Source organism: Mustela nivalis, assembly GCF_964662115.1.
Source record: "Mustela nivalis genome assembly, chromosome: 10".
Taxonomy (NCBI): Eukaryota; Metazoa; Chordata; class Mammalia; order Carnivora; family Mustelidae; genus Mustela; species Mustela nivalis.
The window spans coordinates 29,691,439-29,719,361 of NC_139029.1; the positions used below are offsets into that span (position 1 = coordinate 29,691,439).

The 27,923-nt window shown below is 41.9% G+C and overlaps 2 protein-coding genes across 3 annotated transcripts in view; both read left to right on the plus strand.

The window, feature by feature from the left end:
• The first annotated feature begins 332 nt into the window (after positions 1 to 332).
• On the plus strand, positions 333 to 3,360 carry TMCO2 (transmembrane and coiled-coil domains 2). Its single transcript, XM_082687078.1, has 2 exons — positions 333 to 671; positions 2,966 to 3,360. Exons 1-2 carry the CDS (start codon positions 426 to 428, stop codon positions 3,275 to 3,277), a joined length of 558 nt encoding a protein of 185 aa, XP_082543204.1. The 5' UTR covers positions 333 to 425; the 3' UTR covers positions 3,278 to 3,360.
• Positions 3,361 to 11,024: 7,664 nt separating this feature from the next.
• Positions 11,025 to 27,923, plus strand: part of ZMPSTE24 (zinc metallopeptidase STE24) — a 42,989-nt gene continuing 26,090 nt past the window's right edge. The window contains exons 1-6 of one of the 2 annotated variants that reach the window (XM_082687063.1): positions 11,025 to 11,512; positions 13,529 to 13,675; positions 22,010 to 22,096; positions 24,755 to 24,871; positions 25,628 to 25,780; positions 27,064 to 27,205. In XM_082687063.1, the coding sequence (XP_082543189.1) occupies positions 11,390 to 11,512; positions 13,529 to 13,675; positions 22,010 to 22,096; positions 24,755 to 24,871; positions 25,628 to 25,780; positions 27,064 to 27,205 (769 nt within the window). In that variant the 5' untranslated portion in view covers positions 11,025 to 11,389. The remainder of the gene's footprint in view (positions 11,513 to 13,528; positions 13,676 to 22,009; positions 22,097 to 24,754; positions 24,872 to 25,627; positions 25,781 to 27,063; positions 27,206 to 27,923) is intronic. The other variant, XM_082687064.1, reaches the window with a different exon arrangement.

Sequence of the window (27,923 nt, forward strand, 5' to 3'; positions counted from 1 at the left end):
TAACCACTAGCCACATTGGCTACTTAAATGTAATTAAAATTAAATAAAATGTAAAATTCAATTCCTCGGCCACACTATTTACATTCCAATTTACTAGTGGCTACCATACTGGACAGAGCAGATACAGAATATTTCCATCATTGCAGAAAGTTCTATTGGACAGTGCTGTGCTATAGCTAGAACTTGTCAAAAATCAAGAAAAGCAATATGACAGAACTGAAAATCCAAGCCAGTGTCTGGTTGGTTTTGAGTGAGAAAGTTCACCGGGTGAGTGGGAAGCAAGCTGACCTTTAGAACAGTGACATCATAATGCACAGTTCACAATGGCTCTAGAACACCTGGGCTCCCAGGTTGCTCTCGCTAACTCATATCTAGGTTCCTGAAGCCTCTGCACATGTAGTTCTTGGAGCAGTTCTCTTATTAAAATGTCAACAACATCTCCTTCATCTTCACCTGTCTGGAACAGCATCGTAGATTATCTTTCTTTGAGCTCGATATGGAATTGGCTGCAAGCAAGTCTTCTGGGAGACACTAGTCCACCTCAGCAAACAAATTTGGGTCTACTAGATAATCTTGCTCCAACTGTGCAAGTTATCCTGGGGATTTTCTTTTTGATTTTGTTGGCAATAGGAGTATATGCCTTATGGAAACGAAGTATTCAGTCAATTCAGGTCATACTCTTTTGTTACAAAGGAATTCAAATAGTTCTAAATTGAAATTTGGTTATCTCTCTCCTGTCTGTATTGCTGCTACCCAATTTTAAGACCATGCGGATGAGCAAAGGTGAACCCTAATCTCTGAAATTGGTTGAAACCAGGTTAACCTTAAAAACTTTTGCCAATTAGGTTTTGAGCATAGAATGCTCTTTCTCGCAGTGGCCTTTGGCTTGTTTTAGAATAAAATAGATCAAAAAAATTCACAAACTGAGAAGACAGCCTAACCCCAAATTTATTTGACCACATATTCATCTTTGATTTCCTACTATGTGCCAGAGACCATGAGGGGTACCTTTTAAAAGAATAGGCATTGCAAATATAATTGGGATCTTGGGTTTGGCCTTTCTATTCTTACTGTGACATTGTTCTGTAACCGATGCCAAGGCATGTATATTCATTTAGGCATCAAAATATTTTCATTATTTCCTTGTTTTAACAATAGCAGGCTCAATATATATACTGGAGTTCTTTTGGGGACTAGAAGTATAATTGGCTGGGATTGTCAGAAACATTTAGGATTTTACATACTTCTAATCACCAATAATAATAACTTGATAGTTTAATCACCAGCAAAATAGCTATATTTACAATATAATCAAAACGCTTTTAGAATCCCAACAATTCTGTGAGTTGGATAGAGGTTATTTTCATATGACAAACAAGTAAACTGAGGTCCATTGAATTTCAGTGGAAATCTTAAGGGGGTAGGATTTTAAAAGGACTTTCTTAAGGTTTATTTAGTAAATGCTGAGAGAAGTTATTACTGGGATCATTTTGTAGCATTCACTTTTTTCATATATCACTACTGTCGAGGAATCACGGTCACATGCATTCTTTTAACCTTTCCAAACCCTGCATGGTAAGCAAGGTAGAGAGTATCATGTCTGTCTTGTGGGCAAGGGAGCTTAGTTATCACTGAACCAAGGTGACAGATGATAAAACCTGGCAAATCTGAGATTTGAACCTAATTTTTAGAATTCCAAATTCAAATCTTCTCCAAAATCTTATTTACTATAACCCAACTAACCTAAATACCCAACAAGGATATGTGGGTATATACACATTTCAATTAGCTAATAGAAGACTATAAGGGAGAAAATAAATAAATAAATAACCCACACTATTATCTATAATTCTGGGTTCTGCTCTTGTTTGGTTAATGTTCAATTCAGTTAGATGAATTTGCAGCCCTCCAGACACCTCAGCCAAGAGAGAGGTAGTATAATAAGTGGTTAATAGCACAAGCTCTGGAGTTGGACTGCTGGGTCTCAAACCTTGGTCCTATTACTTGCTGTGTGAATGGAGAGCAACCAGCCTCCAAAAACCCCACTTTCCTCATCTATAAGATGGGTTTGTCATTAGTGCCTCCCTTAGGGTGGTCATGAGGGTTAAAGGAGATACTATGTGTATAGAAGCTCAGCATATGGGCGCCTGGGTGGCTCAGTGGGTTAAGCCGCTGCCTTCGGCTCAGGTCATGATCTCAGGGTCCTGGGATCGAGTCCCGCATCGGGCTCTCTGCTCAGCAGGGAGCCTGCTTCCCTCTCTCTCTCTCTCTCTGCCTGCCTCTCCATCTACTTGTGATTTCTCTCTGTCAAATAAATAAATAAAATCTTTAAAAAAAAAAAAAAAGAAGAAGAAGCTCAGCATATGATGAATACTCAATAAGCAGTGCCAGTTACCATATAAGGAAAAAAGATGATTGGTTTTTAATTTGTCTCCTGACAGGAATCTGTCTTAGGTCCTTAAAAAAAAAAAAAAGCTTTTCCCTACGACCAGCAAATCTAGTTTTTCTGACCACTGTATCCTGAGGGAACTTAACATGGAAGTCAGAATTCCTGGATTTCAGTCCTGGCTCTGTCATTCCAAGTATATGACCTTGGACAATGTCAGGGTCTAAACTGGAAGATGTTTAAATGGCTACCCAGTTCTGGGCTGTTTCTACGTAAATAGGTCACTCGTAGACAAAATAACCTCCTAGCACAGAGCCCTGCGTGTGGCAAATTTTTAGCAAATGGTATCTGTTATTATCATCTTGATTAATTAAATGCAAATAACAATCTTTGACCTGCCTATCACTCTGTTTTGTGAGAAAGATCAAAAGACAAAATAGATGTGAAGATGCTTTGTGAAACAGAGGCTTGGCATAGAAATGAGGGATTATTGTTACTATGAAGTTTTTGTTTTGTTTTGAATCTGAGGCATTGCTATGAATAAACAAGTAACGCTCAACTTCTGTTGTTTTGTTTTAGAAAATACTGTTGTTTATAATCACCCTCTACAAACTTTACAAGAAGGGCTCAGATTTTTTTCAGACTTTGCTGGTCAGCCCAGAAGGAAATCTTCCAGTTCAAGACAATAATCTCTTCCTGTCCTTGGGCCTGCAAGAGAGAATTTTGAAAAAACTTCAGGCAGTGGAAAACAAAGTGAAGGACCTCGAGGGAATGATCATTTCCCACAAACCTGCCACGAAGAGGGATTGCTCCTCGGAGCCTTACTGCAGCTGCTCTGACTGCCAGAGCCCCTTGCCCACATCGGGGTTTACTTCTACATCTGAAATGTGATGGACTCCAATCTTTCCCAGAAAAGCGCTGTTTTTCTCTCATGTGTGTGGTGGTGTATCAATAAAGATAGAGAACTATATTGAAATTACCCTGCAAGGACTGGCTCTCTCTTTGGTAGGGCTCAGCTTCTACTTATGTGTGTGGTGGGGTAATGTAGGGTGTACTACTTGTCAAAAATGGCTCAGAGAGGGATGCTTCTCCCTTGGGATCAGGTCATGATCCCAGGGTCCAGGGATCAAGTCCCACATCCGGCTCCCTGCTCAGCGGGGAGTCTGCTTCTCCCTCTGGCCCTCCTCCATCTTGTGTTCTCTCTCGCTCGCTCACTCTTTCTCTCAAATAAGTACAATCTTAAAAATGTATCAGAGAGGGGCGCCTGGGTGGCTCAGTGGGTTAACCTTCTGCCTTCAGCTTGGGTCATGATCTCAGGGTCCTGGGATCGAGTTCCCTCATCAGGCTCTCTGCTCAGCAGGGAGCCTGCTCCCCTGAGCTCTCTGCCTGCCTCTCGGCCTACTTGTGATCTCTCTTTGTCAAATAAATAAATAAAATCCTTTAAAAAAATAAAGAGGAACAATTGTTATCATTAAAAAAAAAAAAGTCTCTTGGGACGCCTGGGTGGCTCAGTTGGTTAAGCAGCTGCCTTCGGCTCAGGTCATGATCCCAGCGTTCTGGGATCGAGTCCCACATCGGGCTCCTTGCTCTGCAGGGAGCCTGCTTCTCCCTCTGCCTCTGCCTGCCACTCTGTCTGCTTGTGCTTGCACTCACTCTACCTCTCTCTCTGACAAAAAAAAAAAAAAAGTCTCAGGGGCACCTGGGTTGCTCAGGGGGTTAAAGCCTCTGCCTTTGGCTCAGGTCATGATCTCAAGGTCCTGGGATCAAGGCCTGCATCAGGTTCTCTGCTCATCAGGGAGCCTGCTTCCCCATCTTTCTCTGCCTGCCTCTCTGCCTACTTGTGATCTCTGTCTGTCAAATAAATAAAATCTTTAAAAAAAGTCTCAAGAGATAATCACGCTACTCAGTAGGCTGGAGGCCATAAACATCCATATGGAAAAGGAGAGCCAAACTGGAATCCATGGGAAAAAAAGGAAAAGTGGGCAGAGAATATGGCCTTGAGCTCCATGCTGAAGAGGTTGGATTAGATATAATAAAAACAGCAAAATAGATATAATAAAAACAGAAAAATAATAAAAACAGCAAAATTTTTAATGATAACAAATGTTCCTCTTTATTTTTTGCTGTTGAAGGGCAATGCTGTGTACTGTCCTGTACAGGTAGGCCAGTTTTGTGCTGGCCTTCAGCCTAAGGGGAAATATGTGGCCTATGAGTCTGTCTGCATTAATTACCCAGAGATAGACAAGGATGGGATGGACCTAAGGGCCACTTTACTTTTATCCAACTTTTATTGATACTTACTCTGGGCTAAGCATTATGATAGTCCTTGGGAATCTGGCCTTTGTGCTTCAGGAACACCCAGTTTGGCTGGTTGGGCAGGTATTTTCAGAACAAGGAGTTATATATAATACAGTGGGATCACATCATCTTGAACTTAGCTGAATTCTCCTTTGTGAATCCCAGCTTGGGGAGGCAGGGAGGTACCTACCTGATGTTTCACTTGATGAGTGTGTACTCTGATGGGGCGGGGCAAGGGGCGGGGCGGATGTCCATAGACCATCCCCTCAGTGGGTGCGTCTCAGAGTCCACAAGCCTTATACTGTGCGCATTTTTGCCACAGTAAATGTGATTATACAGTCATTGAAATACTTTGTAACTATCTGACAGCCAAATGAAATATTTCATTTGTGCAAAGAAAGAAGCAGTGATTTATTGCCATGCTGAAGAAAAAGTGACTATGCAATCCAACAGGAGACAATATAACAATCTCCCTGGTGCCATCTTCCTAAGGGATTATGAGGATAATTTTGATCATAATTTTTGTCCAGTGTACTAGTATCAAAATGCAACCTCTGTGTACTATAGTGTACTCAGTGTAAACAACGGTCAGTGAATACAGAGTAGGACCAGGAAGTGACACAAAGTAGTCCTGTAAAGGATTACATGGGCAGACAATGAAATGGAAGGCATTCGTGCTTCAGGAATTACCTTGGAGACATAAAAAAGAGGGTGGCTTGGCTGGAGAACAGAAGAATTTCAGGGTGGCTGAAGCCCTGGCTATCTCCTAAACTACAACAAAGAATTTTGGCTTCAGGGTAAGACACTGATCTTATCCTCCAATCAGCTCTAATTCATGATGTGCTGAACAGAACAGATGGAAGTTACCGACAATGTGCGTTATCTGGAGTGTAGGTGAGAAGTTTGTGAACTCTGCCGCTGAAGGAGTGCCACGCAATCTTTTAAAGTCAGTTTCTCAGGGCGCCTGGCTGGCTCAGTCAGTGGCACATGTGATTCTTGATCTCAGGGTCATGAGTTTGTGCCCCACGTTGGGTGTAGAGATTACTCTGAAAAAAATTAAAAGAAATTTGGACAAGTTGAAGTGTCTCACTTTTTGCCCTGTCTACATTTCAGTGTCTTCCCTTATAGTTCCAGTCATCTTGTCTTAGTTACGTTTCTGGGGTATTTCAAAGGGAAGTGTCAGAAGAAGGGCCTAGACAATAGACTGATGTCAGATAATGAAGGCACTTAAAGGTCATACCATATTGTTGGAAATGGATCACTGTAGGCTTTTAGACAGGGGAGTAACATAGATACGGTATTCTGTGTGGGAGACAGAACAGAATGAACTAGATGTAGAAGACAGAACAGGCTGGCTGCTTCTCTGAGGAGGCACTGTGGTGGTAGAAACTGAGGGAGCCACCTTGTTTCTGGTTCTCAGCTCCCCAGAAAGGGTGTGTAATTCACACCACAATCACAAGAGATTGACACGGAGTATTCATTCCCAGCGTGGGGGGGTGGATCATTCTTAAGACCGAAGCACTTAGGTACAAGGCATCAGTTAAGGAAATTCGGACACGTGGTAAGAAGAGAATTAAGGCAAAATGGAGAAAGGGCTTGGGAGCTACTTTAACCTTCAAGTTGGATGGAGTAGATGAACTATCCTACACCAGCGTCCACCACTCTACAGAGGAGAGTCCTTATCCTCCAAATTCAGTCGGTCTCTTCTGGCAAAGCCCTGCCAATAACCTGTTTTGAGTCTCCCATTTCGATCTTCACACACATCAGCCCTTCTATTTACAAACACTATCTTTCTTTTTTTTATTATAAAGATTTTATTTATTTGGCAGAGATCACAAGTAGGCAGAGAGGCAGGCACAGAGAGAGGGGGAAGCAGGCTCCCTGATGAGCAGAGAGCCCGATGTGAGGCTTGATCCCAGGATCCTGGAATCATGACCCAAGCTGAAGGCAGAGGCTTTAACCCACTGAGTCATGCAGGCGCCCCCAAACACTATCTTTCTGCACAGGGGAACAAATGATCACTTTCCCTACTTCTCCTTCCACTGATACCACCTTAGGCAAAACCCCCCTCATTTCTCAACCGGATTCTCAAAATGGCCCCTTAATTGGACTCCCTGCTTCCGTCTCTGTCCCCATTCAATTTATTCTCCACCCAGTGAGCAAAGAGATATTACTTCTCTGCTCAAAACCTTCCAATGGCTTCTTATTTCACTCTGAGTAAAAGTCAAGCTCTTAACTGAAGGATTGTGCATGTTGAACTGAAGGATTGTGCATGTTGACGTGATCTGCCCTCCCCCTCCTTCTTACTCTCCTCTTTCCACACCCTCTTACTCCTCAAATATGCTAACCTTGTCTGGCCTTAGGGCCTTTATTTGCTATTCTCTGTGGCACACTTTGCCCACACACCCATGTGGCTTCTTCTCTTTCTTTGGGTTTATGCTCCAATGTCAATCTGAGAGGTCTGCCTTGACTATTTAAAAAAATCTTTTATTTATTTATTTGACAGAGATCACAGGTAGGCAGAGAGGCAGGCAGAGAGAGAGGGGGAAGCAGGCTCCCTGCTGAGCAGAGAGCCTGATGTGGGGCTCGATCCCAGGACCCTGGGATCATGACCTGAGCCAAAGGCAGAGGCTTTAACCCACTGAGCCACCCAGGCACCCTTCCTTGATTATTTTAAACTATTTAAAAAAATATATTTTATTTATTTATTTATTTATTTGAGCGAGAGAGTGAGAGCAGGGCGAGGACCAGAAGGAAAGAGAGAATACCAAGCAGACTCCTCACTGAGCCTGGAGCCCAATACGGGACTTGATACCACCACCCCGAGCTGAAATCAAGAGTTGGATGGCCAACAGACTGAGCCACTCAGGCACCCCTTCCTTGACTATTTTATATAAACAAGGTGCCCCTCATGCCAACATGGTGTATTCCCCTTTCCCTGCCTTTTCTGCCCAGCACCTATCACCTCCACTTTTATGTATTTGCATATTATCCATCTTCCCCTCCATCTACCCAGCCCACTAAGAATGTAAACTTCAGGAGACAAAGTTCATGTCTAGTTCACTGCTATATCCCAGGAACCCAGAACAATGCCTGGTACTTAGCAAATATTCATCATTCACGGAGTGAACGAGATAATTCCAGTCTTCACTTTTAGAAACTTCTTACCAGCTCCCTCTTCCCTTCTCTCTTCAGACATGGTGACAGATAACACTGTGACACGTTTCTCCCATTACAGGGAGCTAGTAGCTAGTCTTTATAGAGCCAGACACATTGCCAAAAGCTATATATGATTTTTCTCATTTTTTCCTCACAATAGGAGGTGGTAAGTACTATTGTTTTAAAGATTATATTTATATTATATTTATTTATTAGGCAGAGAGGTAGGCAGAGAGAGAGGGGGAAGCAGGCTCGCCGCTGAGCAGGGAGCCCAATGTGGGGCTCGATCCCAGGACCCTGAGATCATGACCTGAGGCGGAGGCAGAGGCTTAACCTTCTGAGCCACCCAGGTGCCCCGGTGGTAAATACTATTATTCTCATTTTACTGATGAGAAACTGATGCACAGAGAGGATAAGTAGCTTGCTGATACTTGGTGCAACTGTGACTGTCATTCAACCAGCCTCATTCTAAATCTGTGCTCTTAGCCACAGTTTGAGGCTTTTGGACAACTGCAGCAGGATGGAGCTGGAGGGACCCAGATAGATGAAGACAAGAAGACCAAAGAGGGCATGGCAACGACACACTAGGGAGAGAGAATTTTGAAAAAATGTTTATCCCCTCATATTTTTACGTTGATATTTAAAAATTTTCATCATAAGGGCAGCTGGATGGCTCATTGGGTTAAGCCTCCAACTCTTGCTTTCAGCTCAGGTCATGACCTCAGGGTTGTGAGCATGGAGCCCCGCTGGACACGGAGCCTGCTTGGGATTCTCTCTCTCCCTCTTCTCCCCAGCCCTGGCACTCCCACTCATGCACACTTGCACATGTGTGTGCACTCTTTCCCTCTCTAAAAATTAAAAAAAAATTTTTTTTCATCGTAAATTTATTTTATTTTTTTAAAAAAGATTTTATTTATTTATTTGACAGACAGAGATCACAGGTAGGCAGAGAGGCAGGCAGAGAGAAAGAGGGAAGCAGGCTTCCTGCTGAACAGAGAGCCGGGTGGGGCTCGATTCCAGGACTCTGGGATCATGACCTGAGCTGAAGGCAGAGGCTTTAACCCACTGAAGCCACCCAGGTGCCCCATCGTAAATTTAAATAGTTGCAATAAATGTAAACTCTGGCAAACGGTAAATGACAATTTGAGATAAAACTTTTTTTTTTTTTAAATTTTATTTATTTATCAGAGAGAGAGAGGGGGAGAGAGCGAGCACAGGCAGACAGAATGGCAGGCAGAGGCAGAGGGAGAAGCAGGCTCCCGGCTGAGCTAGGAGCCCGATGTGGGACTCGATCCCAAGACGCTGGGATCATGACCTGAGCCAAAGGCAGCTGCTTAACCAACTGAGCCACCCAGGCGTCCCGAGATAAAACTTTTAAATCACTTTTTATAATGTAGGCAACAGACTCTACATAACAATGACCATCATCATCCATTTAAAATGACACAAATGAACTCTTTAACATTTGGTAATTCTGTATTGTTCTTTCATCATCTCTAAATTATATTATTTTCTACTCCCCCATGTTATCCAAAGGTAAGAATTTTTATGTTTCAAAGACTTTTTATTGATTGCTTATTCCTGATAAAAATATGTATTAAGGGAATTTAAAATTTTTTCCTGTCATTGCATAGCTCTGAGTATCAGAATTCTTGCGAATTGAGTAGTCATTACTATTATCTTTAATATACACCTGCTCAAAATGATACAATTATTAGTTTTGATAATACACAAATATAAAAGGTAAAGTTCTACTGTAAATGCTCTCTCAGTGAGATGGATGGGACCTCCCCACCAATTAATGAATGTATCTAAAATGACTATTTCTTAGGTTAGATGAACAGGGTTCAGTTTCAGTTTTCCCTTTCCGTAGACACAGTGCCAAGAAATACTACTCACATAAGTAAATGGGAATGCTGGTAATTTTGTTGTAGAAATGCCAATCAAGGGGCGCCTGGGTGGCTCAGTGGGTTAAAGCCTCTGCCTTCAGCTTGGGTCGTGATCTCAGGGTCCTGAGATCAAGCCCCACATGGGGTTCTCTGCTCAAGGGGAGTCTGCTTCCTCCTCTTTCTGTCTGCCTTTCTGCCTACTTGTGATCTCTGTCAAATAAATAAATAAATAAATAAAAGTTTTTAAAAAAGTTAAAAAGAAAAAAAAGAAATGCCAATCAATTCTTTGGTTTCCTTCTGAGTGGTAAGCCAAAAGTCAAATAGCTCTCCTTCATTCGCTGACAGGTCAATTAGGTCTACTACTAATTCTGTTGAAGGCAAAAAACCAAAAACCAAAACGGAAACAATCTGTCTAGAAAAAGAATGTTATCCTGTCATTAGAGTCCTTCACTTTCTCAAGTGATTTTTAATTATACTGATTACTTTCTCTTAGAGGCATTTAGGAAGCGTCGGGAAGTTGGACATGTTAATTTCAACCATCTTTCGCATTACAATATTACTGTAATTTAAATATATTTTAGTTGCAGCTGCAGATTTAGCTCAATTTATTGCAAATAATAATTATGCAAATTAGCAACTGCCAGTCTCTTCGACAAACCAATTAACCAAATTAGGCTTTTCTTTGGTGAGAAAAATTTTTCCCTTTTCAAGTCAAATAAATGTGTTAACAGGTGTTCCCGTCACCCCATTTCACTTTCCAATTCCAAGATAAACAGGGCCCTGGGCTTTAACATGGGTTTGTCCTTAGAGAAGGCAAGGCCCTTTCAGTTTAGGTGTTTTTAACCTGTTTTCCCGGTTTGCTCCAGAACACACACTCAGGCAAAATGCCACCCCCACCTTCACCTGGGGTTGGGAGGAGCAAAGGCGACGCCTTTAAATGAACATCTGGTCACTACCGCGTACTCCCCCACAGACCTGCACTCGGAACACACCAGTGGGGTCCAAAAGCCTGACCTTTTAGTCCCTATTCCCGCCATTAGGTATCCCTTTGGCTCTCAGGTCTCCCGGGCGTGGGCACGGATCGTGCTTTCCAGCCGCGTCAGGGCCGGAGCGGCGGTGGCCGGGTCTGTGTCAGCCCCCGCCGAGTCCGGACTACCAGCGGACTCGCCTTGGCGGGCTAAGCCAGGGCGAGCCCCCGCCCGGATGCGCCAGCCGCCCGAGAGAAAGCGAGAGCTCCACCGCCCTGCCGGCCCCAGGAGGAAGGCCGGAACCCCCTCGGCCGGCACCGGGAGGGCGAGGGAGGGCAGGGGAAGAAAGCTGGTGTAACGCAGCTCAGCGCGATCGCAGCACGCCGCCGAGCCGGGACTGGCTGAGGCCGGAACTCTCCACAGGGACTCCCGCCGGCCTCGGGCCGGAAGTGGGGAAGGCGCGATTGTCCTTTTCCGGCCGAAAGTAGGAGGCCCTGGGGGCGCCGCCACGGGGCAGAGTGTTGGTGTAACACTGCGGGGTGCGCGGAGGGGGTGGGATGGAGGCGGGTGTCGGTGTAGGGGCGCTCGGAAGGGACGGATATCGCTGTGGCACTGCGGGGACGCTCTGAGGGGACTGGTGACGGTGTGGCACTGGTGCACGCTGAAGGAGCCGGCGGAACCGGGTGGCCATGGGGATGTGGGCGTCGCTGGACGCGATGTGGGAGATGCCGGCTGAGAAGCGTATCTTCGGGGCCGTGCTGCTCTTCTCCTGGACAGTGTATCTTTGGGAAAGCTTCCTAGCACAGCGGCAGGTGAGCCTAGACAGGGCCCACCCGACCCCGACACCTGGGCAGCCCGGGCCAGCGTCGATCTCGACCCCGGGTCCTTGGGGGATTGCTGCGGCCCCAGCACCCGCTTCGACCCCGTGGGTCCCTGCGAGGCCTCCTGACTTGGCCCCGAGGGCAGGCTTGGCCATGAGGGTCTCTTGTGCTCTGGGAGGTTTTCCGCAACGTGATCCTGGGACCCAGGCCTCCCAGGGCCCGATGAAAGCGAAGGCAGGGCTGACGCCTGGTCAGACTTGGGCTGTGCCTGGCCCACAGCTATCTTAGGGCCCACGGGCCCGGACTTAACCTCCTTTAACTTTGGCAGCGACGCATGTGCCTTCAAAAGGAAGAGGCAAAATTTTTAGAATCACAACTTCCCCATGACATTCGTGTAACCATGCTCAACCACGGGGTTGGGAAACCATTTTCTGAAAATTTATAAAGACTTCAACAGCCTTTCCGGAACTTTTTTTCTTAAAAGAAAAAAAAAAAAAAAAAAAAAGGATACAGTATGTTGTTTTGCCCAAAGAGCAGTGTTTTCTTGTTTTACTTAAAACGTCTTTATCATGGCTTAAGCGATTAGAACTGTAAAGCAGTTCTAATATTGGAAGTGAATATTACTTAATAAATTTCTGGAGATAATCATAATGAACTGCTCGCTGGGTTAGAGATCTGAACTTCTAAATGAGATTTTAAGTTTGTCTGCTTTATTGCCATCTCTTACTGCTGATGTCCTTTACCTACCCTCTTCTGTGTTGTCATTGAATTGTGTCAACCGTGATGGTTATTTTATGAGAGCCTTCCTCTTTTTAACTGCTGGCACTCTTTTTTTTTTTTTTTTTTTTTTTTTGAGCATTACAGCCATTTTCCTCTGCAAATTTCTTCTCGGATTACATTCTGTGTGAGTCTTTAAATTGAAATTTTTAGTTCTTCATCAAGAGCTGTATCTTGATCTCTTCTTTTAGGCCAGAATCTTTATTTATTTATTTTTAGATAATATTTTGAGTCATTTTGTTTGTCTTTTTAAAATTGATCTCTGTGCCCAACACCAGGATGGAACTTAAGACCCCAGGATCAAGAGTCACATGCTCTACCAGCTGAGCCAGCCAGGTGCCCCTCGCCCAAGAGTGTAGCACTAGATTCTCTGACGCAGATACGATTGGCTAATTCATTAGTCCAGAATCTTGAGGGCTTAAGAAGATCCTTTGCATAAAGTAAAAACACAGTATATACTGTTAGAATTGGGGATGGGTTATTGAACTTATGTCTTACTTTAATGATAAGCCCAATTACAGTAACTACTTTTCATTAATGTCTCCTTTACTCTCTTATGCTTTAATGTAATGCCTTTTATTGAGGGTTTGGTAAAGTGCCCAATAATGTATAGAGAAGCCATGTGTCATGAAACCATTGCGGGAGATGCAATCCATTATATTGCTTAGTTTCTGTGCCCTGTATTATGTCCCATGGGCTGGAATTGCTGTCTAGAATTTAGTGTAATTATAAAGTTTGTCTTTCTTGAAGACCTGGTCTGTTTCTATTTGTCATTCCTCAAATTTCCCTTAATTTGGTTTCTAGGACCATGTTTAATAACTAGTTACAATATCTGTTAATACTTATGGCTGGCATATTTGCTTCCTTCTCCTTTCCATGAATTTGTTTTCTAAATTATATAGGAGGTATGTTTTGCTTGGAGTGAGTGGAACCCTTTGCCCTGTACCGTTCTGGTTCACATATGCATACTGAAGTGTAATGACAGCCCTGATTTTAATTTTACCTAGAGAGCTAGCCTCAACTTCTCATTCTGCTTTTACTTTCCTGAATCAGTTGTTTTAGTGGTCAATGCACTTGATTAAATGAAATATTTTTGTGTATATAAAGCAAATTCAGTAGGCTTCAGTGACAATAAATGCTATAAACCACTCAGTATTTGATCATAAATGACTGCTGTAATAAAAAATGAGTTGATTTGACTGTCTGAGTGTTTTCTTCAAAATATTTCAGAGACGGATATATAAAACAACAACTCATGTACCACCGGAGTTAGGGCAGATCATGGATTCAGAAACCTTTGAGAAGTCCCGACTGTATCAGCTGGATAAAAGTACTTTCAGCTTCTGGTCAGGACTCTATTCAGAGATTGAAGGCACTGTGAGTAATTTACTTCTTGGAGAGATAATCTATCGTATTGTTTAATACTTTGTAATGTTTGTTTTCATCTTGTATTGTTGTGACACAAAAGAGGGTACTGTACCTATAAATCCCAGAATGCTTTCTTAATCTTCGTTATCAATAGTAATGGGTGTAGAGCAAAAGACGCTGAAACGTAATTGTAAGGGAGCTGAAAACTGTGGTGTGTGATAACTGTCATAGGTCAGGCATGAAAAATGACATGATATTGTTAAGTTATCCTTTTTCTTTTTTTTAAGATTTTCTTTATTTGACAGAGAGCACAAGCAGGGGGAGCAGCTGAGGGAGAGGCAAGCTCCCTGCTGAGCTGGGAGCCCGATGTGGGACTCAATCCTGGTGCTCCAGGATCATGACCTGAACAGAAGGTAGATTCTCAAAAAGCTGAGCCACCCAGGCATCCCTTGTTAAGTTATTCTTGTAGCAGTCCCTCCTTGTCTTCCTGCTGCCTTTTTTTTTTTTCTTTATTTGAGAGGGAGAGGGAGAAGCAGGCTCCCTGCTGTGCAAGGAGCCCAGTGCGGGGCTTGATCTCAGAACCCTGGGATCATAACCCAAGCCAAAGGCAGGTGCTGAACTGGCTCACCCTCTTTTTTTTTTTTTTTTTTTTCTTAAAGTAGCAGCCCTTCCTCCTGTTTCTGTCTCTCTTTTTAAAAAAATATTTAAGTAAGCTCTTTACCCATCATGGCGCTCAAACTCACTACCCCAAGATCAAGTGTCACTTGATCACCAACTGAGCCTGTCAGATGCCCCTCATAATAGTTTCTTTCTTTTCTTTTCTTTTTTTTTTTTTTTAAGATTTTATTCATTTATTTGAGAGAGAGAGAGAGCATAAGCAGGGGGAGCGGCAGATTTCCCGCTGAGCAGGGAGTCTGACCCAGGGCTCCATCCCAGGACCCCAGGATCGAGACCTGAGCCAAATGCAGACACTTTTTTTTTTTTTTTAAAGATTTTATTTATTTACTTGAGAGAGAGACAGTGAGAGAGAGCATGAACGAGGAGAAGGTCAGAGAGAGAAGCAGACTCCCCATGGAGCTGGGAGCCCAATGCGGGACTCGGTCCCGGGACTCCAGGATCATGACCTGAGCCGAAGGCAGTCGTCCAACTGAGCCACCCAGGCGTCCCCAAATGCAGACACTTAACTGACTGAGCCATCCAGACATCCCCTTCTTGCCTCTCTCTCTTTTTTTTTTTTAGCAATTTTTTTTTAAAGACTTATTTATTTGAGAGAGAGAAAATGTGCATAAGCACAAGGGGGGGGGCAGAGGGAGAGGGAGAAGCCAACTCCCCATTGAGAAGGGCAACCCTTCCTGCCTCTTTTTTTTTTTTTTTAAGATTTTATTTATTTATTTGACAGAGAGAGATCACAGGTAGGTAGAGAGGCTGGCAGAGAGAGAGAGAGGGAAGCAGGCTCCCTGCAGAGAGCCCGATATGGGGCTTGATCCCAGGACTCTGGGATCATGACCTGAGCCGAAGGCAGAGGCGCCCCATCTTCCTGCCTCAACTCTTAACTGTCCTCCACATTGCAGCCAAAGGAATTCTGAAGCACAGTTTTCTGATCATCTTATTCTCTTATATTAAACCTATCACTGTTTCCTTCAGGGTGAAGCTCATATTTCTTTGTATGGATTTTTGAGGTCCTTTTTGACCTGGCCATTGCTTGCTTCAACTTCATCTTTTTTTTTTTTTTTTTAAAGATTTTATTTATTTATTTGACAGACAGAGATCACAAGTAGGCAGAGAGGCAGGCAGAGAGAGAGAGGAGGAAGCAGGCTCCCTGCTGAGCAGAGAGCCCGATGCGGGACTCGATCCCAGGACCTTGAGATCATGACCTGAGCCGAAGGCAGCGGCTTAACCCACTGAGCCACCCAGGCGCCCCTCAGCTTCATCTTTTTATTTTGTCCGTCTCAAACCCAGCTTGGTTTCCTATGACTTTAACTCTTTTCACATGCTGGTATTTTCCAGCATCTTTAAGTTCACTCTCACTAGAGGCTGATTAATCCTCACTCTTCCCATTAGGTTCCAGCTGAGATGTATCTCTTCTAAGAAACAGTTTGAAACTTCCCCTGTCCCTCAGGACTGAATAAGATAGCATCCTATCATTATTCCTATCAGAGTACTTACCACATTGTATTGAATTTTCCTGTTCAGTTGACAGGCTGGGAGTTCCTTAAAGAAAGGATGCTTTAAGGTTTTGTAATCTTTTGGTACTTAGTGCCTGGCAGAAAATAAGCATTTAATCCATATTTATTGAGTGAAAGAAGTGACCGTTCATTTTTACTTAGTAAAACAGACCCGGTCTTACCCCCATGCTAAAAGAAGAAAAGCTCTGTAGTGTAGAGCAGTGTTCTCGGTTTTTTTTTTTCATGATCAACTCTGGCCCCTGGCCCTGTATATTTTTAGACTTTTTTTTTCTTTAAGTAGGCTCCATGCCCAACATCAGACTTAACAAACTCACGACCCTGAGATTGAGGGTTGGATGCGCTCTACCAGCTGAGCCAGCCAGGTACCCTAGGATATTTTTTTCTTAATCATCCCTCCATGAAATTTTGATACCACAGATATATTGTGTATCTGTTTCTGAGCTATATGTATGTGTATTTGTGCTTTATGAATAAAATGAGTAAGATTTTTTTCCGTTCCCAAAAGCCAGTTCTTGGTTTTCCATCTCTAAGAATAATTGAAAGCGCATGGTGCAGAGGTTAAGAGCAGACTCTGAATTCAGGTGGCTTGAGTTTGAATCTCAGTTCTTCCGCACTAGCTATGGGACCTCAAGCAAGTCACCACTTCTGTGCCTCAGTTTTCTCATCTGTTAAATTTGTGTGGTAGTGGGGCCCCTGGGTGGTCTGCCTCCAGCTTAGGTCATGATTCCAAGATCCTTGCGTCAGGTTCCTTGCCTGGCAGGAAGCCTGCCTCTCCCTCTGCCTGCCACTCCCCCCTGCTTGTGCTCTCTCTCTCTGACAAATAAATAAATAAAATCTTAAAAAAAAATTGTGTGGTAATAATTCCTTATTCATAGTGTTGTTGAGAGGATTAAATGAGTTAATATATGTAAGATGATTAGAACAGTGCCTGATTATTGTAAGTGGTCTGTAAATGTTGGGTAATATTATTTTTATCATCAGGATCATGATTATCATCACTTTTCCTCCAGAACTTTTCTTAGATCTCCCAGTAACACTAAGAGAAAGACTCCTATTGAAAATAGATGAGATTGGCTATCACGACTGTTTTGTTAGTTAAAGAGAAGAAACCAGCTGTTCATGGCTTTGTTAAGTGATGAAAATATTATCTAGCTAGTTACAAAATTTTCTGACAGTTATGAACTAGTATGGTTAGGACCAAATATTAGAAGACTTTCCCATTTCCTCAGGGTGATGAAAAGTTGCAAAGAGTTAAGAAGTAGAGTTGAATCTTGGTATTTTAGGAAAATTAGTAAATGATCTAAAAAAATTGCTTTGGTTTTTAGCATACATAGCAATTACTAGTAATTAATCTTTTCAGTGTTGATTTTTTCCTCCCAATATTGATTTTTTAATTATATTTTACTAGTACAAGCCTGGTTTAGTTACTGAGACATTGAAAGATTGGTATTGAAACCTGATGTTTTCCAACCAAGCCAGGAAAAGTAGCTTTATTGTGGATTATATTTGGCTTCGTTTAATTTATCTGAAGCATTTCTTCAAGATAGGCTTCAGATAAATTCAAGATTATCCAAGTAGATAATCAGCCTTTAGAGAGACATGGAAGTAGAGGTGGTGAATTTAGACATCATCCTCTTTCCTCACTAATGTTTGATTCTGTGAAATTCTTTGTCTTATGCATCACAGGTTCATTATAAGAAAAAAAGACAGAATATTTTGTCAGTCTCCTTGGTTGTCACTAGTAAACAGTTCAGGAAAGATGGGCAATGGCTTGGTTGGTGAGCATGGGGATGGCTTAGTTTGTTCTAAGAGAGGACAGAAGCAGGGAGAACACAAATAGAATGAGAGCTTCATAGTGTTCTGTGGCTCAAACCAGAAGCAGTACTGGTTTAGTACTGGGCTAAAGCTGGGGACAGTAATTGTCACCATCATCACCATCATATGGGTAGTAGTGATTTTCACTTCATATATTGTTTTTATATTTATTATTTTGTTTGATATTACAAGAGTGCTTGGAGGTAGAAAGTATAGGCATTGTTAGTCCCATTTTATGGACGAGAAAGCAGAGACTCAGAAATTAAATGACTGGTCCATTTACTGGCCAAGTGACATTAATAAGTGGGAGAACTGGTTTTCAAACTTTGCTCTTCTGAGTCTTTTTTTTCTTTCTTCCAATTTGATACACAGGGATCACAGGTAGGCAGAGAGGCAGGTAGAGAGAGAGAGGGGAGCAGGCTCCTCCTTGAGCAGAGAGAGCCCGATGTGGGGCTTGAGCCCAGGACCCTGGGATCATGACCTGAGCCGAAGGCAGAGGCTTTAACCCACTGAGCCACCCAGGCACCCCTCTTCTGAGTCTTTAAAATTACATTGAAGAAACCATTCTTCTTTTAAAATTTATTTATTTTAGAGAGAGAGCTGTGGGAGGGGCAGAGAGAGAGGGAGAGAATCCTCAAGCTGACTCCCTGCTGAGCCCACAACTCTGAGATCATGAGCTGAGCTGAAACCAAGAGTTGGGTGCTTAACCAACTGAGCCACTCAGGCACCCTGGAGAAACTATTAAAACTCCAGGGACTACATCCTAAATGTGCTGCATTTATTCTTGGAGAATTCATAGCTATATTTGTCATTTGACAGGAAGCATTTTGTGTTACTTTGAAATCCTGTTCTGTTTGAAAGGAGGTTCATTAATTCCTGTTTTGTATTGATTAAAATTAATAGGTTTTTATCATAAAGAACAAGTACAAAGATTAATTTAGACTTTTTTTTTTGCCTCCTTTTTTCTACCTGAGAGAATATAAGCAGAGGTCTTCTGTGACCAATTACAGGTGCCGCTGTTCACACAAATGTGACAGAGCACCCACAGAGAGGATGGCCAGCCTTTCTGAGATAGACTTTTCCTAATACCCCACAGATGTCGGTGAAGACCCGTCAGGAAGTGGAATGGCTGGGCAGTCAAGGAGGGCAGTGTAGAAAAGTTCAAATTGTTGCTTCTCCAATTTCTGCACATTTTTGAGTGAGCACCTTAGACTTTTTGAAATTCATTTTTTCCCTCTTTAACATGAGAAGGTGAAGGGCACCTGGGTGGCTCAGTCTGTTAAGCGTCTGCTTTTGGCTCTATTCATGATCCCAGGGTCCTGGGATTGAACCCAACATTGGGCTCCTTGTTCAGTGGGGAGCCTGCTTCCCCCTGTCCCTCTGCTGTTCCCCTGCTTGTGCTCTTTCTCTGTCAAATAAAATCTTAAAAAAAAAAAAGATGAAAAGTTGATCCATCTTAAACTATGTCTCACATGATTTGTGGCAAGGACTAGATGAGTGAGACAATGTAAATGAAGCAGTTAGTACAGTGCTCAGTACATAGCAGTGACTTTAACCTCCCTGAGTTTCAGTTGTCTCTTCTAGAAAGTAGAGATGACTGTATGCCATGCCTGCTTTTTAAGACTAGTGAAATCGTGTATTTAAAAGGTACTGGACTTGTTTTTGTTGGGTTCATTAGTTCTGTTCTGAGACAGCCCCAGCAGCATGCTCAGTGAGATTATCAATAGGAAGAAAGTTTACTGTTCACTGGGCTTTATATTTCATTCCCCAGCGCATACTGAACAAGGCTTGCAACAGCAGTTTCCAAAAGCATTCATAGATGCACGCACAGTTCATATTAAAGCTACCCTTGATGCATACTTAAAAGCTGGGCTTTTAATAATAGGTGTTTCAACCTTTCACTAGGAGATTTATAAATCCTTAATTTTGCATTATTTATTAGTTTTGAGAATAGGATGAAAGAAGTGTCTCAAGTCAATTAGTTCAACAAGTGGAGCTTATACCATACAGTGGTGCCAAAGCATGTCTTTTGGGAAAACAGGGTTTATATCCAAGATTGAGTTGGGTGAAGAAAAGTGGAAACAGCTGGACATAGGGTTAAGGAAGCCTTTAAGACAGCAAGTTATTAAACCAATGATTTTCAGACTTCGGTGTACATCATTTTACCTAGAGACTGCTGGGCTCCACTTCGTTTTCTTATTCGGTGGTTCTGGGGTGGAGCCTGAGAATTTGCATTTCTAACGCATTCCCTGGTGATGCTGCTGCTGCTTCTCAGATACCATATTTAAGACCCATGGTATTAAACCAAGCCAGCATACAGGAAAACATCTAAAAGATGTTTGAGATTATGGGGAACAGGAACCATCAGGTACTGCTGATGAGAGTGTAATTTGGTATAAACACTGTAGAGAAAGCACAGGCTGATAATCTACTGAATAAAGGGGGCACCTGGGTGGTTTAGTTGTTAAATGTCTGCCTTCGGCTCAGGTCATGTGGGATAGAGCCCCGCATCAGGCTCCCTGCCCTGCGGGAACCCTGCTTCTCTCTCTCCTGCTCCTCCTGCTTGTGTTCCCTTTCTCACTCTGTCTCTGTCAAACAAACAAACAAACAAAAAATGTATATTTACTGAATAAAGTTACAGATCACGATGGCTGGATCTAAAAATTTGTAGAGTATAAAAAGCAAGTTGTAGAATGATAAATACAATATGATGTCATTTATATATAGTCTTAAAAAGCATATATAAACCACCATAGTATTTATGGATATATACATAAAAATGGAAAGTACATTGGACGCCTACCCATGAGATATATAATAAGTGCCAGAACTCCTCAAAAACCACAAGGAACCATGTGTGAACCAGTGAGAAAACTGTGCTTCTAACCAAGGAGTGTGATCGTTGTGTTCCTGAGGCTCCACAGAAAGGAAAAATAATTGATCCTTTTGAGTTCCATAAATTTAATATCTGTTGGGGGAAGTTTTATTTTATAAGCATGTATTCTCTTCAGATTTTAAGACCAGCTCACTCATTCGAATGACGTGATTTTTTTTTTTAAGATTTTATTCATTTACTTGACAGAGAGATCACATGTAGGCAGAGAAGGAGGCAGAGAGAGAGAGAGGAGGAAGCAGGTTCCCCACTGAGCAGAGAGCCTGATGCGGGGCTCAATCCCAGGACCCTCGACCACGACCTGAGCCAAAGGCAGAGGCTTTAACCCACTGAGCCATCCAGGCGCCCCGAATGACATAGTGATTTGGTGAATGTCTTTATTTACTTTATCTGCCCAAGACAAAGGGTGGTGCCAAAAAGGGGGTCTCCTATGAATTCCTGATTCCTACCTTAGGATTCCCTTTTCATTACCTGGGGAAAGCACAGATACCCCATTCTGTCTCTCAGTTTGGTAAGTGGACCTGACTGTCCACTTACACTGATATGAATACTTTGTCCTGATTGATGGGGACTATTTCCTTTCAAGGAAAAGCCAGTTAGGTAGCCACATAGCCTGGTTCACATCCCATTTATGTTACTCATTAGGTGTGACATTCTGGAAAAATTGCTTACCTTTTCTCTAAGCCTCTTTCCTCATTCAGAAGGCCTTTGTTGTGGTCTTCGGCAAGTTTTTTTTTTTTCCTTGCAGCTTTATAGAGATATAATTCACATGCCATAATTTATCCATATAAAATGTACAGGCAAGGGGCACCTGGGTGGCACAGTTGGTTGGGTGTCTGACTGGTGGTTTCGTGTCTGACTGTTGGTTTCGGCTCAGGTCATGATCTCAGGGACGTGAGGTCCGGCTCCATGCTCAGTGGGGAGTCTGCTTGAGATTCTTTCTCTTCCTCTGCACCCCACCTCTGAGACACTCATGCTCTCTTGTTCAAATAAATAAATAAATTTTTTTTTCCCCAAAGATTTTATTTATTTATTTGACACAGAGAGAAAGAGAGAGAGAGACTGTGAGAGAAGGAATACAAGTGGGGCAGAGGGAGAGGGAGAAGCAGGCTCCCCCCTGAGCAGGGAGCTAGACTTGGAGCTTGATCCCAGAACCCTGAGATCATGACCTGAGCTGAAGGCAGATCTTTAATGACTCAGCCACCTAGATGCCCCTATAAATAAGTCTTTAAAAAAATAAAATAAAATGTACAGGCAAAAATCATTACAGGTCTAAACCTAGTATCTCTGTTGGTTTGTATTCATCTAAATGCATAGTTTATCCTAAATAAGATAGATCTCTTTTTTTTCTGTAGAGATAATTATTTTTTCTTATTTTCTTTATAAAATGCTCTCATCTCATAGTTTCTATTCTGTTCAAATGTAACCAAAGTATGTCTTGTTTTATAGCTTATTCTTCTTTTTGGAGGAATTCCTTATCTCTGGAGACTTTCTGGACGATTCTGTGGCTATGCTGGCTTTGGACCAGAATATGAGGTATGTGATTCATTAGCATATATATTTTTAGAGACTTTTTGCTTGGCTAGCTTTACGTGAAAGTTAATTTTTTGGCTCTGACTTTAGGCTTGCTTCTCTGTTTGTACAGTCCGTGTCCACACATACTCTGTTAGGATAATGCTGCTTATTGTAGCAAACTCCAGAATTCCAGTGGCTTATCACAATAGTTTATTTCTCAATCACATAATAGCTTAGTGTGAGTATATTTTGGTCATCAGGTGACATTTTCTATGTCAGGGACCTGGTCTCTCTTCATCTTACTGCCCTGCAGTCCCTTGAGTGCCCCACAGTTCTCTGCATCCAGCAGGCAGCTGGAATGAGGGGGTGGGGAAAGAACATCCTCTTCTTAACTCCCTTGTCTCTGAAGTATCCTTTGCATTCACGTTTTGTTGGCAAACCAGTAATTTAGTCTCAGATGGAAGGGAACTAGGAAATGGTGGTCCCCGGTTAGGTAGCCATTTCTCAGGGACAACTCCTTGCAGTGAAAGGAGAAACCTGAATTTTGTTGAACCCGCTAAGCAGATACTCTGTACCATAATCACTTAGAGATAACTTCATACAAGGACAGAGAGTGTAACTTCAGAATCTCCATGGAGCTGGTTGAGGTGACTACCCAGTCTTACAGAAGCTCCATTTACTGGGCAAAGCATTAAGTGTGAGACTCCCCACCCGTGGTGGATGAGAGGACACTGTCTCCCGACTTTTTCTTGGAAATTGCCAAGTCTCTTCCCTCTTTCCTGATTATTTACTTTAAACGATGGCTCTTTTCTACATGTATAAGGTATCTTGGGTTTAATTCAACTCCTCCTGTGTCCCGTTTCCATATACCTTTTTCTAAAGCAGCCAGATCCTTTGAAGTCCTCTTCTTCCTGGGATATCTCTGTATCTTCATTGACTCTTGTCCTGGTCTGTTCTATGTGGCATTGTGGTTTACTTACATATTCTCTGCCCTGTTTCAGAAATTTGTAAAGATTTTATTTTTTTAAAGTAATCTCTACCCCCAGTGTGGGTCTTGTACTCACAACCCTGAGAGTACTAATAGAGCCAGCCAGGCACCCCATTGTTTCAGAAATTATTTAAGGTGGTTTCATGTAAACATCATGACTGACTCCTTATGCATTTCTCTTCTTAAATGTCTCTTTCTCAGAGAGACCCTCCCTGACCACTCCATCTAGAGTAACAATTCTGCTGTCACTCTTCAGTGACACACATCACGTTATTTTCTATATAAAAGTACTCAACGCTCTCTGCAGTTACCTTATTTTTTATTTATACGTAAAAGCCTTGTTTATTTATTTTTTATTAAGAATTTTAAGCTCTAAGGGGACAGAGACCCTATATATTTTCTTTACTGCTGTGTCACCAGTGTCTTCAAAAAGTTTGATACAGATATTTAACTTTTTTTAATTCATGAAGAATGAGTGCACAGACACATGTATAAAGTGGTCACTGTAGTATTAGAATGACTGCTATCATGGAAGTAGCCTAGGTGTCCACTTATGCAATGGAATACTCTAGAGCTGTTAATAAGGAAGAAATAACTATATATTGATATGGAAAATTTTTATGAAATGTTATGTGAGAAAATAAGTATTCATAAAGTCATAATGATTGCATTTTTGGGGGATGGAATTCCGATTCAGTAGTTTTGAGGAAGGTCCTAGAATCTCTTTTTGAATTTTTTCCCCCATTACCTGTTTGGGAGCAGTGCTGAAATGAACCACCCTGCATGTTACAGCCAGACAAATCTTCCTTTCTCATCCCCTCTCCCTTCTTCCTCTGATTAGAAACTTACATTGGCTGCATCTTTGTTACCAAATCAAATGTGTTTTGGTGGTGTGTAGTACACTCACATTTACCTTAAAAGAATTCCATTTTACACCATCTGGTGAGAGGGAGAGAGCAAGGATTCTATTTATCTCATCCCTCTTTCTCCCTCCCCCAGCTCCCTTCATACTAAGTATCCCATTTCCTCTACTATCCTAGGAAAAGTTTGGAAAGAGAAATGAGGCAGTTCTTGGCTTTTGATTTCCTGAGGATCTATCGTGAAGGCACTTGAAGTAGTTCTTGACGGTAATTTTCTCTATTGGTCTTTGGCTTCTTGTGAAAACTTTAGGACACCCCACCCCACCTGCCCCAGTCCAGCTTTTTTTTGATGCTCTGGGATAAATTTTTCTGCCTTATCCAGGCCTTTTCCCAAAGCCTGTCATCGTGTCCTCTTCCTCTTATAGAGTGCTTATTTTGCAAAGTGGAACACATTTCTCCTCCTTTCCTTGTCTCTCCTGTCCCATTAATTTACTTATTTCTTCACAGTGGCATCCTGGGTCTTCTTAGCCCTAGTAAGCCTTGCTTGAATTCACCAGTGTATGTGATTGTCTCTCATTTTTTAGTTCTTTGTTTCTGTAGCTTTAGGTAACTTTCACATAGTGCCTGTATAATAAAAGAGACATTGTTTTATTGCTTCCTTCTCTCGCAAGTCAACTTGGAGAGTAGAGATGATGTTGTCAGACCTTGTATTACCCATAGAATCAAGCACATGGCTTGAGATGTATTTTTCATTTGTTCACTAATTATTCATTTGAAGAATGAATTAGTATTACACTATAAAAACTGCCGTTTATTTCTTCCTGTGTTTAGATCACTCAGTCCTTGGTGTTTCTCCTGTTGGCTACACTTTTCAGTGCATTGACTGGTTTGCCATGGAGTCTTTATAATACCTTTGTGATAGAAGAAAAACATGGTTTCAATCAGCAGGTAAACTAGAGAACACATATGTTCTCTTTTAAACATAAAGACTTTTTGTGCATTTTTCCCTCTCCTAGTAATAATTAAACATAATTTGCTATTTTATTTTTTAAGGATTTATTTATTTATTTGAGAGAGCAGGGGGAGGGGCAGAGGAAGAGGGAGGGAGAGAGAATCCCAAGCAGACCCATCACTGGGTGCAGATTCCGACTTGGGACTCCATCCCATGACCCTGAGATTATAACCTGAGCTGAAATCCAGAGCAACCCAGGTGCCCCCATAATTTGCTATTTTGGAGCAAGAATTAACTGAGGGAAAAGGAACTGCAAATATGGTAAAGATGATAGCTTGAAGTCTTGCCCTAAGCTCTTCTAGTACTAAAGTTTAGTGTTTTTCTGCTAATGTTGAAATGGTGTATCTTGAACTATAAAATGCCAGACACTTGCTTTTCTTTTTTTTAACATCTTAATTTTATTATTTTTTTAAGTGTTCCAAGATCACTGTTTATTCACCACACCCAGTGCTCCATGCAATACGTGCCCTCCTTGATACCCAACACCAGGCTCACCCATTCCCCTCTCCTTCTCCCCTCCAAAACCCAACTCTGACAGACATTTACTTATGGTCTTAGGCTACCCCTAGTGACCTATTATATAGACTCACTACCTTTTAACTTTTAAAATTGCTTTAATAATGTATCCTTTGCATATACTTTATTTTTCAGGTTTTCTTTTCTCAGTTTCTTGTGATCTTTTCTTTTTTCAGACTTTGGGATTCTTCATGAAAGATGCAGTCAAGAAATTTGTTGTGACTCAGTGCATTTTATTGCCTGTGTCTTCACTTCTACTTTACATTATTAAAATTGGGGGCGACTATTTTTTTATATATGCCTGGCTATTCACATTAGTTGTTTCTCTGGTGAGTAAAATCTTTGTTTTGTTTTCTTTTATAAAATTTCCTTGGTGAGATAATGCTGATTTAATCTTCATTAGCATGTGAACAGTTCTTAGGAAGCAAATGAAATATAAATAAGTGGTCATATAAATTTCCCTCTTGGTTTCTGCTTTTGGGTATAGAACTAGGAGAGCTGACTCTGACCGTAGATTTTCTTCTTATGCTGACTCAGATCCTAGAAGCTGGTTATTAGTTATTGTTAATGGTCCAGTTGTCAGGCCGTTTTGGGCTGTACATTTGTGAGTTGTCACTAGAATGGATGACTGAGTTTGATCGTGTAATGACTCTTCATTGAGCTCCCATGCCTAAACATTGTGGATATTCTGAAGAGACTAGATTTGAGAGGGATGAGAAAAAGATACTATAAACTTACCTGATTTTTTTCTGCCCTCTTGCCCCTGCCTTTCCTCTCCTCCTTTCTCCCTTCTTTACCCCTTCTTCTCTGTTCCCTTCTCCCTTCCTTTCTCTCTTTTCTCTCCTTCCCTCTCTCCCTTGTCCCCTCACTCCCCATCTTCCCTTCCTCACATCTTTGCCTCTTCTCTCTACCATATTGTAAACCACTTCACAACACACACTACGACACAATGAAAATGGTCTGTTCACAGCCTCCAGAAAATAGCATCTGTTAGCTCTTCAGCTCCTGATGATGGGGTTTACTTTAGTCTGAATTGCCGTGATACTCACTGCTTCACTTTCCACTGGTGGGATTGAGCTCTGAAAACAGGTGCTAGTTGGATTTATACACATCTGTGTATGGCAAATGAATTAAGAGGAAAGAGAACAGAGGAAATGCTCTAGAAATGCTTAAAGAAGTGCTGCTTCAAACACAATGGATAGTTGTGCAGTGCAGGTAATTAATTTTAGCAGACCAACCAAATAACAGCACACAGTCAAGCTCTCGTAATTATTTTCTAGCAAAGACTGCAGGTCTCTCATGATTACTCTCAAAGGCAGAATTCTAAGTTATGATGGGATTATGAAGTGTCAGAAATTCCCAAGATAGTTTTGAATGGATCATTTGACTTTTGAGCTATTACCACATAGAGACTACTCATTTTGATTTGATTTAACAAACAGATTTTGAGCACTTGCTATCTGGTATTATTTGGGGCTGGGAATACCAGAGCAAATAAGAAAAGATCCATGTTCTCAAGGCTGGATCACACAGTTGTTTTAATATAATCTATATAAATAGCAGTTTTTCTTTAAGAACATATTCATAGGTTGTTCTGACATTTATTTTTCAGGTGCTTGTCACAATTTATGCTGATTATATTGCCCCTTTATTTGACAAATTCACACCTCTGCCTGAGGGAAAGCTTAAACAAGAAATTGAAGTAATGGCAAAGAGTATTGACTTCCCTTTGACTAAGGTGTATGTTGTTGAAGGTAAGGCTACCCGGGGGTAAGGAAGTTTTATTCAAGTGATTTGATTTGTTAGGGTTTTATATTTGGGCTTTAAAAAGCCAGATTTCTAGGAATTGGTGGCATACTTCAGGGATAGAAATTGGTAGCCTAATAACAATCCTGCTGTTGCCTACAGCTGTGTTTGGTTGGCTGTATTACAGTGTTGTTTGGCTAAGGCCTTCCTCACTCCTTCTTATATCTTGTATATTGGACTGATTTATGAACTTAACGTTACCTGCCTGGCCCCCTCAGGTAATTAAGCTGGACTTTTGCATAGTCAGGTTCCATTTAGCACTAGTTTGGGGGCTCATAAAGAAAACCAATGTTACTGGCTTTGTCTCATCCAGCAAAGCTTTCAGTGTTCTGGAGGCGTCTGATTTCACTTGCACATTACCAAAAATGTAGTACCATTGGACTTCAGATCAGTTATTTTCTGCTTTTATGATAATTGCTTTTGAGAGTTAAGCTATATGTTAGCTTACATAAGACTACTAAAGTCTCAAGCCCAAAAAGATGTAGAGTAAAACTGTTGTATGATACCATGACTTTCAGAATCCATAAATTAAAATCCACGTAAATGCGTGAGACTGGTTCTGCCTCTGCCACTTAGCACCTGTGGAATCTTTAATGAATCCCTTCACCCTCCAGGTTTCAGTTTTGTGTCCCCTAACCCGTGCTTTGGCAAACATTTTCTGTAAAG

What these genes read in the sequence shown, in the direction of transcription:
- TMCO2 (XM_082687078.1), top strand. Translation starts at nt 426, where the DNA reads ATGTCAACAACATCTCCTTCATCTTCACCTGTCTGGAACAGCATCGTA. An exon ending in GAAGTATTCAGTCAATTCAG is followed by an intron (nt 672 to 2,965) that starts GTCATACTCTTT and finishes GTTTTGTTTTAG; the next exon opens with AAAATACTGTTGTTTATAAT.